Below are 16,497 nucleotides of genomic sequence, written 5' to 3' on the forward strand. Positions count from 1 at the left end.
CCTAGGATAACTCTGACCACAAATGAGGCCATAAATATACTCTGATTTGGAAATACGCGTTACAGGTGTGTGTAGCGGCTATATTGATTTGTTCCGGTTCAAGTATGCTGTTCAATGTTACTGAAGCTTATCCCGCGTGTGAGCTCAGTTCCTTACGTCACTGAAACACATTTCCGATAATCATTTTATACGGTTGCGGTATAAAGATGGCATGGGAATCTGGGGGGCTAGTGATTTTTTTTTTTTATAATTCATCATTTGTTAACTGCAATTTGATTTTTGGGGTTGTGATTTTTCTGTGTTATCGCTATAAAAAAGGTTGATAGATTTAATATTGGTGTAATGATATAGATTACATGACAAAGGTATAATTTTGCATGACGAGTAGTATCTCGCCCGAGTAAATTACATACTTACTATGCTGATACAGATATAATAATGAAAGATATTTGATTTCAACAGACAATAGCACCACCACATATACAAAAGAATCCTCAATAACCAATAAATTCCTCTTTTTTTAAATCTTCCCGAGATGCAGGGTCGCGATAGATGAGGGCAGAACCACACGGCCTGACGCATGACGAATCGTACGACAATCTCGGCCTCGCGTGCGACGTCGGCGAGTCAAGCAAGGCAAATGATGTCCCTGACTTCCCTTTCGGCCTTCAGTGCATGGGGAGCATCCGAGGGAGGCCGACTTCGTGTACTCAATTACCGTGTGTGCATATTAATCGACCTACATTTATATCAGTCATGGCAGGGGCGTTACTGAAGAAGGGCTTTGACCAAATAAGGAGCAAGGAGTTCAGGCAGTACTTAATGAGGTGAGATTTTCCACTTTTTAATTATCTTAGCACCGGGAGAGGAGGTGGGAAGTTGCCACAGGATAATTACTAGGTTTTTTTCCTCTGTATTTTTCCCCTCATCCCGCAGCACTTATTGACAACGTGTGAGAGTTAAGTACCCAATAGTATGCAAGAAATGATTGAATGACATTGTGATTATTAAAGAAAAAAAAAATGGACGAGACTCCAAGGCCTTGGGGTCATTAAGGTGTTCATGCGAGGACATAATCATGAATTCGTAATTAGATGATTCTAATTATCTACAGGAGCCATGATAGGACTGCCTCAGGAAGCACTTGAAAGGCACTTCACTGTCACTGGGTTTAAGACTCCAGCTGACTTTTATTTATTTTTAAATAATTTCTGAAGACTAAGTGAACATCTGTTGCTATGTAATTCATTATTTTTCTTTGGAGATATAAACCTACTTCTTTTTCATCTAAGGATGCTTTTCCAGTTATGTGGGTATAATTAATGAATATATTAGATGGTGTCGCCAGTCATCATGAATATGGTTTATGATAAAAAAAAAAAAAATAGAAATATGTCTTAAGATACTTGTAAACACTATTCGTTGCAGACACATCTCAATTCAACTAACCAGAACAGAACAGTTCCCATCATGACATGTAAAATATTTTGCTGAGTTTGATTACCTTTGTTTACAGTAATTACCGTCTTAGTTCAGAATACGTTTGTATAACTGAGCATGACGATAGTGGTATCGATGGATTCCTGTCACCCTCTACAACCCATATATGTAGAACATTTGCTGCAGAACCTCCCAAACCCCCACCTTCTTAGCCCTGATATCAGGAGGGCGTGAAGGGCACCATAGAAATAGCAGATTAAAATGAGTAATGTTCATAATATATACAAGTAAATCACTATATTTTGTAATGCAGAGGGCTGTGCCCCTGCAAACCTTGGGAGGGTTCTCAACCCTTATACATGAAGACAAAGAATCCTCCACGTATTCATGGCAGGGGACTCTGTACAAACAACATGCAACAGCAACCGATGCCTAATCTGTTCTATGCTCTGTCCTGCTGTACTTATGTGGTGTATTCTTTGTTGTCCAGAATGGGGGTTGGGGGACAGAAGTGGGCACAGCCCCCTGCACCTGACTATGTCTTGACCAGTTCTCTGTGTATTATTCATATTTTACCACAGTTTGCCAGGTGCCATTCATACTCTCCCCTGCTATCAGAGCCAAGAATGTGGGTAGACCATTGGGGGATTTCCGTACTATGATTTCTATATTTATGGGTTTTAGAGAGAGAGTGATCCATTGATACCATTATTGCCATGTTCGGTTATGAGAAGGTATTCTGAATATTTACCGCATCTTGTTATGTAGGTGATGAAGGGTATCTTTTGCATTGCCACATTATTATTTTGGTTTGTTTCATTAAATGTGTTATGGCTGAGAGGATATTGTTTGGTGCCACTCCCATTTAATGCTTTTCAGCATATGAATTAATTTGATTATTCCATATCTGTAATATTTTGGTGTTTTTTTTTTATATATATTTCAAAGTATTTTATGGTAAATCTTATATACACATCTATACATCCACCACTATTCTATGGCCAGCTTCTGTGTCTATCTGTACTTCACTTTCGGTAATATTAACTTAAAAAAAAAAAAAAAAAAATCCTCCACATATATTCTAAGAAGACAAAGTTTAATGTTTTATTGTCAAATAAGGATCCAAAATATTACAAATAGTTGCTTACATTCTAATATGCTATTTTACAGTCATCAATTAGTTTAAAAATGTATTTACTATAAAACCCCTCTTTGCTTGTCTATTTTCTATTATGTATTTGATGCAGTGTAAGTATGATATTTGTTATGATTACATTTTGTAAGAGCTTTCTTTTTGTAATTCTCTTATGAAATATGTAATTGCTTAATGAAAATACCAAGGTTTTAGTTCCTTTTTGTAATTGCTGTCCATGCAAAAAAAAAAAAAAGATTATCCAGTGATTCTTAGAATAGAAATGTTTGAAATCTTATTCCTAGGTTGATGAGATTTCATTCCTCTGCTGACAAATTCTATAAGGCATTGCTATAGATATGTTTAAGAGAAGAAGTAGCTGATGATGCCAGGGCATGACTTTATGGTAATTTGTTTCTTTATGAAGATGTCACCACAGGGTTGTTTACCAAGCCTTAGTTTAAAAATTTGTTGATCCTTGAAGAATATCAGACTGGTCCTTTGTCTCGTGTTTCTTTGATTAGTAGCTGAATTAAAGAAAGAAGATATCCTACATTAAAATTTTATTACAAGTCAGTACTTGATAACTGTCCACTGACTGATGCCAATTTTAAATTGTAATTAAGAAAATGCAAAAGATTACCTTCTATTTTTACTGCCTCTGTTCTTATTGAATGAAAAACTGGACATGCTAACACCATAAGAACCAAAGATCAAGGAAGTCACTGCAGTGTCCAGATAGCATCAGTGAAGAGCATATGTTGCAAGGTTTACATTCTTATTGAACAACTAAAAGTTCAGGGTCACGTGGAGGTTGGTGTTTGGTGGATGTGGTATATTGGATATTGATGGTTGCAGTTTCTGTGTTGAGATGTTAGAATGCATGCCCTTCCCTAGTCCTTTTTTCTGTTTGTTTCGTAGAAGTGGGCATCCTTGCTTTGCTTCTTAGATTTTGTGTGGAAAGACATGCAGGAATATTGCAGGTGATGGCTCTGGTTTTGTGATTACTTTGATGATGGGTTGTATTATGTTGTTGGGCAGCTCCATAATGTAAACTTTATCATTTTATCATCATCATCATCATCATCATCATCAGTATCATGCTGATGATAATGGTAATGATTATGATTGTGAGTATAATTATAGAATAGTAATAGTTATAGTAAGTAATAGTAATGATGATAATTTTGATAATGATAATGATAATATTAATATAATAATAATAATGATCATCATCATCATCATCATCATCATCATCATCATCATCATCATCATCATCATCATCATCATCATCATCATCATCATCATCATCATCATCATCATCATCATCAGTGTGTATCATCATTCCCATCACTCTGATGCTGTACATTATTGATATTATTATTATTATTATTGTTGTTGTTATTACTGATGCTGTTACTATTGTTATTAATATTATTATTAATATTGTTATTATTATTATTATAGTTGTTTTGGGTATAATACTAATGATAATTGTGATGTTAATGATGATAATGATAATAGTAATAGTAATGATTATGGTAATGATGATGATAATGTTAGTGATAACAGTAAAGATAATGAAAGTAAAAGCGATGATAATTAATATGATGATAATGTTGATAATAATGGTCATAGTAGTTATAATGATAATGATTATGATAGTAAAGACAGTAATTATGATGATCACAGTAGTTATAATGATAATAATTATGGTAGTAATAATGATGATAAATTATACTGATAGCAAATAATGATGATGATATTGATAATGATGATGGTGATATTAGTAATGTTATTGAAAATGAGAATGGTAATGATGATAATGCTAATAGTAATTGTAATAATAATAATGATGATAATGGTATCGTTTTATTTCTTGTAGTTTTTTTATTCAATTGGTTTAATGGGGATTATGATAATAGATATTACTGTTTATTATAATTTTGATATAATCAGTCTCAATTACATCTCAGTGCATTTGCTTATCATTATTAATTTTGCTTTATTTTTTTAGATTCTTTTTCCAAGAATGCTTTACTTGTTTTAAGGTATTAGATGAAATGACAGTGATTCCTGTAATAGGAAAATAAATAAACATATATTAAATAATGGTTTATATCTCTAGTAATATGTGGCTTAATATAGATCTCCCTAAACCCTTGCTGGTTGTTGTCAAAGGGGGTTTAGGAGATGGGCACGGAGTCCCAGTGTAGGGGATCAGCCCTACCTTGGACTATGGCCATTGCATTAACTAATTTTGCATGGTCTTTTCTTCTCCCTCTTTCCTTTTCCTTCTTTTCTTCAGCCCTTTCTTCTGTCTGCTTCCTAAGGTGTGAGAGCTGTGCTGAAAGGATGAAAGGCTGGCTTTGTGTCAGTCCTAAACAACCTCCAGGGGCCATGGGCATGATATCCCCATGGTTAATGGTCTACCCCTGAGGTGTAGACCATTTCTTCTCTCCATTTATTTCTGGCTCATCATGGCCAATAATAAAGCTTTTTATACTCTTATTAGTGGCATTAAGGCTTGTTCCTTCATCAAGTGGCCTATCTGAATTTTATTTCACTGGTTTCCCAACTCCTGCCTCTCCTTTGACCACGGCTCCAACCACTGATATTAATGCCCCCCTCTTGATATTTGCTGTCATCCATTCCGAATCATCCACCCAGATTATTACTCATCCTTCAGAATATACCCCTTCCTCTTTCCCAACTTCCTCCACTCCATCTACTGCACTGTCCTCTTCATTATCTGCCCCCTTCCCAGCTATTACTACTCTTCATCCTTATTGTCCTTCCCACAGTACTTCCTCTCTCATTACCACCCCATCTTCCTCCCGCCCTTGTTCTTCTACTGCTTCCACCTCTGCAGACCTTTTGAGTAATCATTTTGGCCCAGCTAAATGGGATCAGTTCTTTGGGATTCCCCCTTTACTCTGATAGTACCCATCTCTTCCAACAATGTTGCTAAAAACAAATAGGCAAAGTTTTCTTTCGCTGTCATTCCAGTCATTCTCACCTTGTCACAGTTACATCCGAGTCCCAAACTAGCAAACCTATTTTTGCCCAACCTCACTCCTCCCTTAATACTTGTACTGGAATTGTCTCCCTGACTCATTGGCCTGTATACAACAATGACTGCGAAAATGACCTGCTAGCATGTTTCGTTGACTTTGATGCAGTGGCAGTACAGTGCTACAATGTTCCTCCCAGAGGCCAGCATAAATTCTACACCAATATTGCCAAGATTAGCTTCTGTAGACATGACCTCCCCATGAAGTTTATATTGGTGGAGAGTCCTTTTCTGTCTGCCATATCGATTCCTTCCCTGTCAATGTCAGAAATGTTGGCATCTTGGCCACCCAGCCAAACACTGTTGCTCCACTGCCCGCTTCCTTCTATGTGCCCAACCTCGTCAGACTGCTCTGCTCAGTCATGTGTCAATTGTGTATTTTATAGGAGCTGCCCTGTCTAGAAGCTCATATTAGTAGTTCTCAGATTCACAAGGCCTTACTCTACGTGAAGCCAGACAAGAAGCACACAAAAAGGTTTTTCTCTTTCTACCTATTCCAGAACTGTACTTCACTCTGCTCCCCTCCCATCTTCTCAAAATGCTTCAGCATCTACCACAGTATCTCTTGCCTCTACTCTGAACCATCCCATCTTTACTCTCTCTCTCCCCCAGTCAAATTCTTTTTCCAGTCTAAATCTAGGTACTCCAGTCTCTTCTACTTCCCTAATGCATACACCTCTTCTTTCTCACTCTACCTGTCACACCAGGCAATCAAAATGTTCCACTCCATCTTCTACCACATCCTCTCCTACACTCCCCTCTCCTTCTGCTCCTCGGACATCTGTTCCCTCTTCTCCTCCTCATAAGAAAACCTTTGTTTCTCAGACCTCCCCACTCAGCTACCCTCCAGAAACTCTTGAAGACATCCAAAACTTCCTAAACATTACTCAAGAGAATGCTCTGCTCCCTCATCCACCCTCCAATACCTGTATTCCAATTTGCTGTACATTCAAAGTATTTGCTGATATCCATCCTCCTCCTCCTCAAGTTCCCCCTACCACTCTTCCTCCCACTCACCCAAAAAATGCCTCATCCTCTCCTCTATGTGCATTACCATTCCCTCTTTCTTCCCCATTATCCTTACCACTCTTATATCACAACAATGTCCTTACCGGACACCTACCCTCCTGACATTCTTCTTGATACTTTACTACTCTCTCTTGTTCCCTTATCTCATTCTCTGGATTCTTCTCCTACCTCTTTAACTACCACTCCTACTAGTATTACCCATTAATTGTTTCATAATAGCCCTTTTGCAGTTTTCTTCATACAGTGTTACTCTCTGTCCCTCAGACACATACTCTCCAATTGATCTAATTGCCCTATACCCTTAACTTCTTCCTCTTTTACAAATCCCTACTGTACTCCATTTGCTCTCTCCTCTATGCCCTTTTCGTTACACATCTTATCCTAATTGTTAACTAATTTCTACCCTTTTCACCACAATACTTTACCATACTGCTATGTGACCTTTGAAGTCTAGCACATTTATTTCTTCTAACCATTAACTATTAACTATTAATATATAAATTGGTTTATTTCATAGATAATTAAATAATATGATAATGATATTAATAATGGCAATATCTGATTATATGAATGATTTAAGAAAACATGGAATTTTAACTGATATGCATGTATAGACAGCACAAGTAGGCCTACTGTAGAAGGCAGCAGACATGTCCTAACAGTAGAAGTACATAAGTTATTATGGTGAACCCCATCTCTGTTTGAAAGACATGTTTATTCTATTGATTTCCTCATTTATTGTACCACATTGCAACCCAGTTTGGTGGTTGGGAAGGGCCAAGATGCCAGCTGGCTGTTAGGCAGTGTGCAACGGTCTAGTAAGTGTTGCAGTTTCCCATGTTTTCCATTTTCCTCACAGAGATTTGCACTATAGCTTATCATTATACATACGCTTTCTGGCATCTTACCCACTCATTATTATTTTTTTTGTTTTGTTTTGTTTTCCTTGCAATTAAAGATTTCTGTATTGAATCCATCTTCTGGAAGTGCTGAAATAAATGACAGATTCTACTTACGTCAGCATGAGTATATATGTTTTAAATTTCCAGTGAATTGTGGCCTGACATTTATTTCTTCACAGTTGTGTGCTTTTACAGCATTTAAGTGGGCACATCAGTCAATATGCATATTCCTTGTATTTCCATTTAAAGATGCATCATATTTTTATTTTATTTATTTATTTATTTTTTTTTTTTCCTTTCAGAGCACTTGGTCTGCTTTTCATGTTGTTACCTCTTGATCATTTTGACTTGAGTATAGATAGTAGTCAGTCTTGTGTTGCAACCAGGCTTGACCTGACTGATTAAACCAAAATTGATCTTTCTGTATAAACAAAATTGTGATTGTAGATTTTCAACTGTCATTTAGACTAATATCACCAGATGGTAGATATGTGTTGGCACTATTGTATTAATCACAATTTTCGTGTTTTGTGTGTGCTGTTATGCACTTGTCCTATTGTTATAATGCAATATTGCTGACACAGAACCATTAGATTTATTCTTTTCTTCTGTGTCAGGCAGACAAAAATAGTGCCACCAGTAGTAGATTAAGGAGTTGACGCCATGCCAGGGCATAGTTGCATTGGAGAATGGACACTTGGGAAATGGACATATTTATGTATAGGAGCTCTACCAAAACCAAATCAGTGTTGATTCAGCTGCCAACATAGTTAATAGAGTCAATGAGATGAAACAAACCTGAATATCTTCAATCAGTATAATGTTACTCTAATTAATGTTAGTCTAAGTCTCTGTTGGAAAGGAAATCTATATTATTGTAAACCTGCTAATCTTAGTACATTGTTTTGTCTATCACTGAATAAACTGAATATGAGGAAGTTTACCAGCACAGCACTTTATTAGAAATATCAAGGGTTAGTGATAGATATGGCAACCAGAAAGTCACGGAAAAAGGAAGGTAAAACTGTCAGTTGTGGATAATTGGAAAAGGTAATGATAGAAATAAAGAAACAGAAAATGCTCACACACAGCAAGGACACAGATTGTATTAATGTGCAAATTTCATATACTCTCTAAAGTAGTGGCCAAGTTTATTAATACTGCTTGTCTTTTGTGTGGTTGTGTAGGCGTGGATGGTCTTGTTAAGAGGTAGTTTGAACGACACGTATTCTTGAAGGTTTAGTAATATGGACAGGCTCGTTTTAGAATTTTTATTTCACTGTGGGTACGTGAAGAAGAAGCATGTAGTTATGAAATTATTTTTATGAAGTTGGAAAATAGAATGTACTTATTTTCTCTCTTTCTCTTACAGCACACACTTTTGGGGACCAGTTGCAAATTGGGGGATTCCCATTGCTGCCATTGCAGACACAAAAAAGCCTCCAGAGATTATTAGTGGAAAGATGACCATTGGTAAGTTGTTTGATGAATTTCCTGCATGTTTCTACTTATTATTTTTCTTCACCTCATTACCCTGATTTTTTTTTATATTATAATGTTTCCTAATTTTAAAAATCTGTTCTGTTAGTTCTCCCATTATGTCTCTCTCTTTTTCTTGATGGTGATGTTCCTTTTCCTCCTCCTCCTCTTCCTCTTCCTCTTCCTCTTTTTCTTCTTCTTCCTCCTATTTTTCTTCTTCTTCCTCCTATTTTTCTTCTTCTTCCTCCTATTTTTCTTCTTCCTCCTATTTTTCTTCTTCCTCCTCTTCTTCTTCTTCCTCCTCTTCTTCTTCTTCTTCTTCTTCTTCTTCTTCTTCTTCTTCTTCTTCTTGTTCTTTCTTCTTTCTTCTTCTTTCTTCTTTCTTCTTTCTTCTTCATCTTCTTTCTTCTTCTTCTTCTTCACCTTCTTCTTCTTCTTTTCTTCTTCTTCTTTCTTTTTCTTCTTCTTCTTCTTTTTCTTCTTCTTCTTTCTTCTCTTCTCTTCTTCTTCTTCTTCTTCTTCTTCTATCTCTCCTCTCTCCTCCTCCTCCTCCTCTTCTCCTCCTCCTCCTCCTCTCCTCCTCCTCCTCCTCCTCCTCCTCCTCCTCCTCCTCTCCCTCTCCTCCTCCTCATCTTCCTCCACCTCCTCCTCCTCCTCCTCCTCCTCCTCCTCCTCATCTTCCTCCACCTCCTCATCTTATTCATTCTGCTCTTCTTCCACCTCCCTCCTCCTTTTCTTCCTCCTCTTCTTCCTCCTCTCCTTCATAATCCTCCTCCTCCTCACCTCCCTTTTCCTTACTTTGTTTCCTTTTATTTTCCTCTCTTCCCACAGGATTTCCACAACTACCACATTGCAATATTTGTTTGTTTTTTACAGCCTTTGATTGTAGATCCGTAAGATCTATGTGTGAATGCAAATTGCAGAATGTTTACCTTAAAGTAATAGATGATTTTGATGCACAAACTTGCAAAATTTTTTAATGATATAGGAAGTGAAAAAGATGAGTAATATTCATTATACATTTTATTTAAGATTGTGATGAAAAAATGCAAACAAGTGCACCATGCATGATAACGTTAAAGAAATGAGCATACAAATACTAGGAAATGAAAAGAAAATGATGCTACCAGTGAATATAGAAAGATATTATAGATGATAATGGTATTGAAGTTACGGAGAAAAAAGTTTGTATATTTTTTTACTTTGTTCCCTTTGTTTTACAGCCAGCTTATCTAGTGATATTATTATCTAGTGTATTTAAGGTAAAGTCACAGTTGGTTGACTTAAGGACCCAATAAACTGTGTGCTGGTCAGTCCTTGTAGATATCCCAATTTTCATTGTGATAGGTTAATTATAATTCAGTAGTATAGTAATTACAGATAAAGAATAAAAGAAGAAAATAGCTGTATTGATGGTAATGACAGGGCTAAGTAGTCATATGATTAGGAAGTTAGTACAGTGTATACACAATCTCATGTATACATAGGTTCACTCTCTCATCTACAGAAATATACTTGTAGTCTTAAACATAAACAACTACAAACATCAACGTAAATATACACACACACAAACAGATATACAATAGCCAAATACGGATTCACACTTGTACATCAACACACCTACTCACTCTTATTCACACTCATGCTATCCTGTTCATGTACTTGCACTTATACACTCTCATTCCCATACTTATAAAATTGCAGTCACACCCACACACCCATTCACTTCCTCTACACACACAGTATAGATTATGCATTTAATTTTTATAACTGAAGGCCGAAAATGGTATGTTTCTGTCAGCTGATAATGTTTCACTTGTATAAGTAAAGTCATGAGGGAAATTGTATTCTGAGTGGAATGTAGTTGTAATTTATGAGAAATTGTAGTAAAAAGGTTGGCAGTCTTGATACCATTTATTGGTGGTGAATTACTGTTGAAAGGATCATAGATAAATAGTCTGGTAGTAGCACTTACAAGGATTCCCCTAGACTCCTGTGTTCTAAGGGAATGCCTTGCCATTTGTCTTAGGAAGAGACAGAGGAAAGGAAGCCATGCCATTGTTAGGTGGTTGTCTCTTAATATAAGCAGAAAAGGATGTGGAAGTGTTTAATTAAGCTTCCCTTAGATGGACCATGTCTACTTGCAGTTTGTTTCATTGTGTTTCAAATTCTCGAACAAATGTATGCTTCATTTATTTATTGAGCTAGATATGGTATTATGCAGTTTAGTAATTTGAAAACAATGAATTTATTACTGTAATTGAGATATGGTTATTGTATTGCTTACTGTAATTAATGCATATCTGGAACTATCATAATAGTTGCAAGTATATATTGTTCTTTGTGAACAGATGTATTTGAAAGTAGTTGATTTATGCTATTATATAGTAGATATTGTATACAACAACAGCAAGAAAAGGTATGAATACAATCAGAATGACCAGTATAGATGTTAATGAAATATGGAGTTTTAAAGTTGAAAAGCAAAGAGTATGCTGAACTCATGCTATGTATTGAATATCAAGATATGTATAGTTTTTATATTCAAATATAAATGGATGTGAAGAAAAGATGTTATTACTTGGATTGTGATAATTTTAAAGGTAAACCCATGCATTGAATAGACTTAAGACTTGAGAAATAAAAAATGCCCCATATATTGCACTAGTGTTCATGTGTTATTTTGTGAAATATTTAGATGGTGTAATTGAGTAGCCTCTATCATAATGTCATTTCTTTTTTGCCAGCTCTGTGTTTCTATTCAGCAATTTTTATGAGGTTTGCCATCAAAGTGCAGCCAAGAAATCTGTTGCTCTTCAGTTGCCACTTCACAAATGAAACTGCTCAAATTATACAGGTGAGAAAACCCTTTCCTTTGTGTATAATTTCATACATATTAGGAAAGGGTAAGCATCTTACTGTGAAATCATGCATGCACATTATGTCTCTATTTCAAATAGTCTGTAGAGTGCTGAGAGTAGAAGATTTGAAAGTCGTGAGTATTTCTTTGATGTTGGTGTAAGTCCAGGTTTCAAATAAAAAGAAGTCACTACATTTTTTTTTTTTTTTCCACGTCCAGCTTACATATTTAGCTTGTATATTAATTTTCTGTCTTTATTTTAAAAGTGCTGAGAGCAGGATTGCATTTATACCCATCCACCATGGTTCTGTTTTATTAACCCATTGCCGACGGGTGGCATGTACGTACATGCCATGGCATGGCGGGACCATCTGCCGGGGGCACGTACGCACATGCCATAGAGTATGCATGGACATGCCATGAGTTTTTTTTTGTTGCAATCACGGCAAAAGATTATTTTTTTGCCAGTGAAAGTGTGATTAAGTCGGTTCTAACACTTTCTCATTTTTACCATGCAACAAACAAAAAAAATGCAACAAACCGACAATTTCAACTCCATGATGCCACACACTGCTTATTTTATTCGGACTATAGACCGAATAATGATCAACTATGGAGTCTATATAACAACAAAAATACCCTTCAGTCTCGATTTATCCGGAAGTTTGGCAAGTAGAGACTGTAAAAAATAATGAAAATTGAAAATACAACATATCTTCGTAGTATTACGAAGAAACGGCATGGGATGCTGGTATTTGGCATGAGTGGTCGCGCATGCTCCTGCGACGATATAAGCCCCCGGCAGCGAGGCCCGGGCCACTATGAATGCTACCCGTCAGTTATGGGTTAATTTTGTCTACAGATAGATGGCTTCAGAAGCAGTTAGTCACAAAAGTAGTCCATTACAAGGTCTGCGTGACCTCACATATTTACCCTATTCCTAGCATTTTTATTACTGTTAATATTGTTAATGACATTACAGTAATTGGATTTTATGGGTTGCAAAATAAACTTGAAGATTTCTCTGCAGTAAAAGTATTTTTACAGCTGTTCCTCAACTGACAATGCTGGGAACATGTACTGTCCACTGGCTTTTTTTCTTCTTCTTCTTCTTCTTCTTCTTCTTCTTCTCCTTCTCCTCCTCCTCTTCCTCTTCCTCTTCCTCCTCCTCCTCCTCCTCCTCCTCCACTTCCTCCTCCTCCTCCACTTCCTCCTGCTCCTCCTCTTCCTCCTCCTTCTCCTCTTCCCCCCCCCCCCCCCCGCACAGATGGCTCTTCAAAAACTTTCACGTCAACTTGTGAACTATAGTGTGTTTAGTCTGGATATATTATATAAGAGGCTATACCACCTTTTGCTAGCACCATGGAAAAGCAACATATTGTACTGCATGTCATCATTTGACTTCTCGATAATATTTACTGCACAAGAAAATAGGCTTTAATGCCTTCAAAGCTGCAGTTATTTCCGTAATAAAATATTCTCACTCTTACAACCATGAAATCAGTTGAGGAATAAGCAGCACAGCATCTAAGATGAAGAGTCATTCCAAAATAAAGCAAAGATAATGGCAGAGACATTGTAGTTTCATAATGAAAGAACTTGCACCCATGTAGGATTTGTTCCCTCCTCGAAGTAAGTTATCGATTGTGATACAGCACTCTCATCTGTATGATAACACTGGGAGGCCTGCTATATATCTGGATTGAAGGCACTATGCTAGGTAATTTTTAGGATTTATTTATTTATTTATTTTTTTTCTAGTACTGTTTTTATCATTTCCAATGTCAGTATGAACATTATTGATATGAAGTTACTAACAAGAATAATATTGACAATAATGAAAGCATTTTCCCATAAATTCAAGGAATGGAGTAATTAGTTCTAGTCGTAAAGACCTAGTAAGTGCTTGTGGAACCATCTATATGTAAACTAAAAACAGTGTTGATAGAACAACATCACAGTGGACAGTGCCTACATAGGTTCATGCCTGGCATCAATTTGTTGAAAGATAAAAAGAAAACAAGGTCACAAACTATCCAAACTTTACTTCAGAATCATCTTCCATTCTCCTCCTCCAAAAAGAAGATATGAAAGGACAAGAGCAGTAGACAAACTCAGTTTAGTCTGTACTGAAAGGAAACTGTATAAGAATGATATTTTCTGAGCCACTCTAACAGTAACCCCCCAGCTCTTTTTTTATTTACTGAAATAGATGTCTAGAAAACAGAATAGGATAGCATGTATAATAAGTTTCATAAAACATTTTCACAAAACATTATGTGCTTATAGATATCCTGTAGACATTGATACTAATCACTGTTTTTTATTTTCATTATAGAAATTAATTACTGATCATACTGTTTGTATCAACAGTTCATTGCTTCGAAGTTTTCCCATCATACATTTCATTGAACCTCTTTACTTCAAATATCCCCTTTAAAAAGGGACAACATAATCCATTATCTGTAAGAAAGGAGACAGCATTGGTAAAAACACTCTTCTTAGCTGGGTAATTCTGCAGTGACACTATATAGGTATCATACTCAAGTGGTTGACTGCAGTACTGTTTCTGCCAATAATTAGCTAACCAAGCACTGTTTCTATCTTTCTAGGGTTGTCGTTTGATAAATTATGAGTACTTTGGAGGCAAGGAAGCCAAGAAGACAGAAGAAGCATCTGAAGCTGCTGTTAGTGCCTAACTTTTTTTTATTGCTGAGAGAATCTGGCATCATATATTTTCTCCCTTTGCTTTCAACTAAATTTTTGGTGTAAATTATTATTGATATGCCAAGGTTCATCCTTGTGTAAATAAAATGGATCTCTCCTGATGAGATGCTGAAATACTATTTTCTCCAACGCAAGTGCCCAGACAAGAATTTTAGGTCTGTCAGTTATCAGTTCTTCCTGTAATTATTGTTATAATAATTCACAAACTGTAATAACCATTGTGGTGGAAAAAATATTATGTCAAATTTTATCATGTAAAATTGTATCTTGGCTTGGAATTTTAAAGCCTGTTTAGAAAAAAATGTCAGTGAATATTGTAACTATACATGAAAATAATGATAATGTAATATGTATATATATATATGCACATATAGAAAGTTTATCCAGTGGTACTGTTTTTTTTTATGTAAGAATATCAGACAGTTCAAGGTTAATTAAAGCAACCTAATAGAGGTACACATGTACACATACTGGAGATAATATATTAACAAATGAAATACTAAATGGGAGTTACTAAATCCATTTGTAATTAAATGAAAACAAAAGTTGTCCTATAGTATACTTTTAGTAAATGCACAGATAAGAAATGTAAGTAAATCACAGAAAATATAAATGTGATGTATATGTACTGATAATATGTAACACTTGTTGTAATACATTAATTCCTGATAGTCTTCTAGGGTTTTAGTTTTCTTATACTAATACCTCATAAGTTTAAAACTAAAATAGTCATGGTGCAATGAATACAGGCTGTACTATCTTTGTGCAGCTAGTGCTTAACAATGACTCACTATTATATTGTACTATAATATAAATGGATTAACATTGTTGATGAACATTGCAGTAACAGTGTTCACAGTGATGTCACTCCAACCATAACTATTTTAGCTGTACAGTCTTTTACCAAATCATTTGGTGTTTAGATTAATTGCCCGTTGTGCTCAAGAGAGTGAAAAAGAAGACAGCTTTTAATATGTCACAGAAATTGCCTCCACATCAGACTACCTAATCATATTTGTACATGATGGTTTCCAGTGCTCTGTACATATCTGAATATCTATTGAGTGCTAGTAGTGTTGCATATGAAATGAAAGAATTCTTTTTGATTGAAAATTGTGTATAGGACAAATTTTATGTAAAAATTTCTCACACTAATGGTTTATCCATAGTGAATGATACACTTTTATTTGTCTTTGTGATTTTAAATAGTATGCATATTTTGTGCATCTTCAATACATTGAAATATTAATTATGAATTTGGAATTCAATCTTATTTACATGCAGAACAGGTATCTATAGATAATGTCTTTCAAGAATATCTGTATTGTTGGGTATTGCAGTTGTTATTGTACATGTTGAAATAAAACTTAGATTTTGTATTTTGTTTCCTCTTGTTCCATAACAGAATGGGAAATAAACCATTTTTAGATATTTTGATACATGTGAAAGTTTTCAGTTTGATCCTCTTTCCCTCAGCTCTCAAGTTCTCACAGGTAACCCTTCCAGCAATTCATTGAATTATTAAAAACGCTGCTTCAGAATTTGACACATTTTCCATACTTCATAGTAATTCTGACAATTCAAATCCATATTTTACTATATATTTTGATAGAAACGGGATAATTTCTTTACAGGTGAACTATGTAAGAATGAATGCATTTAATAAGGTGATACTTGTACAGATATAAAACAAACAAGCAGGTAATTGCTTATCTTCATTCCATATTTACAATGACTGTAAAAGAACCTTCTGTAGTTCTATCATCCTTGTACACATACCTTTTGAAATCTTGATGCTGAAAGAGAGAGAGAAAAAAAAAAAAAAAAAAAAAAACTCTTCATGGCACTCTTTACA

At 35.5% G+C, this 16,497-nt stretch overlaps 1 protein-coding gene across 1 annotated transcript; it reads left to right on the top strand.

Moving 5' to 3' along the window:
• The first annotated feature begins 650 nt into the window (after nucleotides 1–650).
• LOC119578918 (mitochondrial pyruvate carrier 1-like) lies at nucleotides 651–16,019 on the top strand. Its single transcript, XM_037926591.1, has 4 exons — nucleotides 651–827; nucleotides 8,949–9,049; nucleotides 11,803–11,912; nucleotides 14,528–16,019. The coding sequence occupies exons 1-4, from the start codon at nucleotides 676–678 to the stop codon at nucleotides 14,612–14,614; spliced, it is 450 nt and encodes a 149-aa protein (XP_037782519.1). The 5' UTR covers nucleotides 651–675; the 3' UTR covers nucleotides 14,615–16,019.
• The last annotated feature ends 478 nt before the right edge of the window (nucleotides 16,020–16,497 follow it).

The sequence above is a fragment of the Penaeus monodon genome, chromosome 11, assembly GCF_015228065.2.
Source record: "Penaeus monodon isolate SGIC_2016 chromosome 11, NSTDA_Pmon_1, whole genome shotgun sequence".
Lineage (NCBI taxonomy): Eukaryota > Metazoa > Arthropoda > Malacostraca > Decapoda > Penaeidae > Penaeus > Penaeus monodon.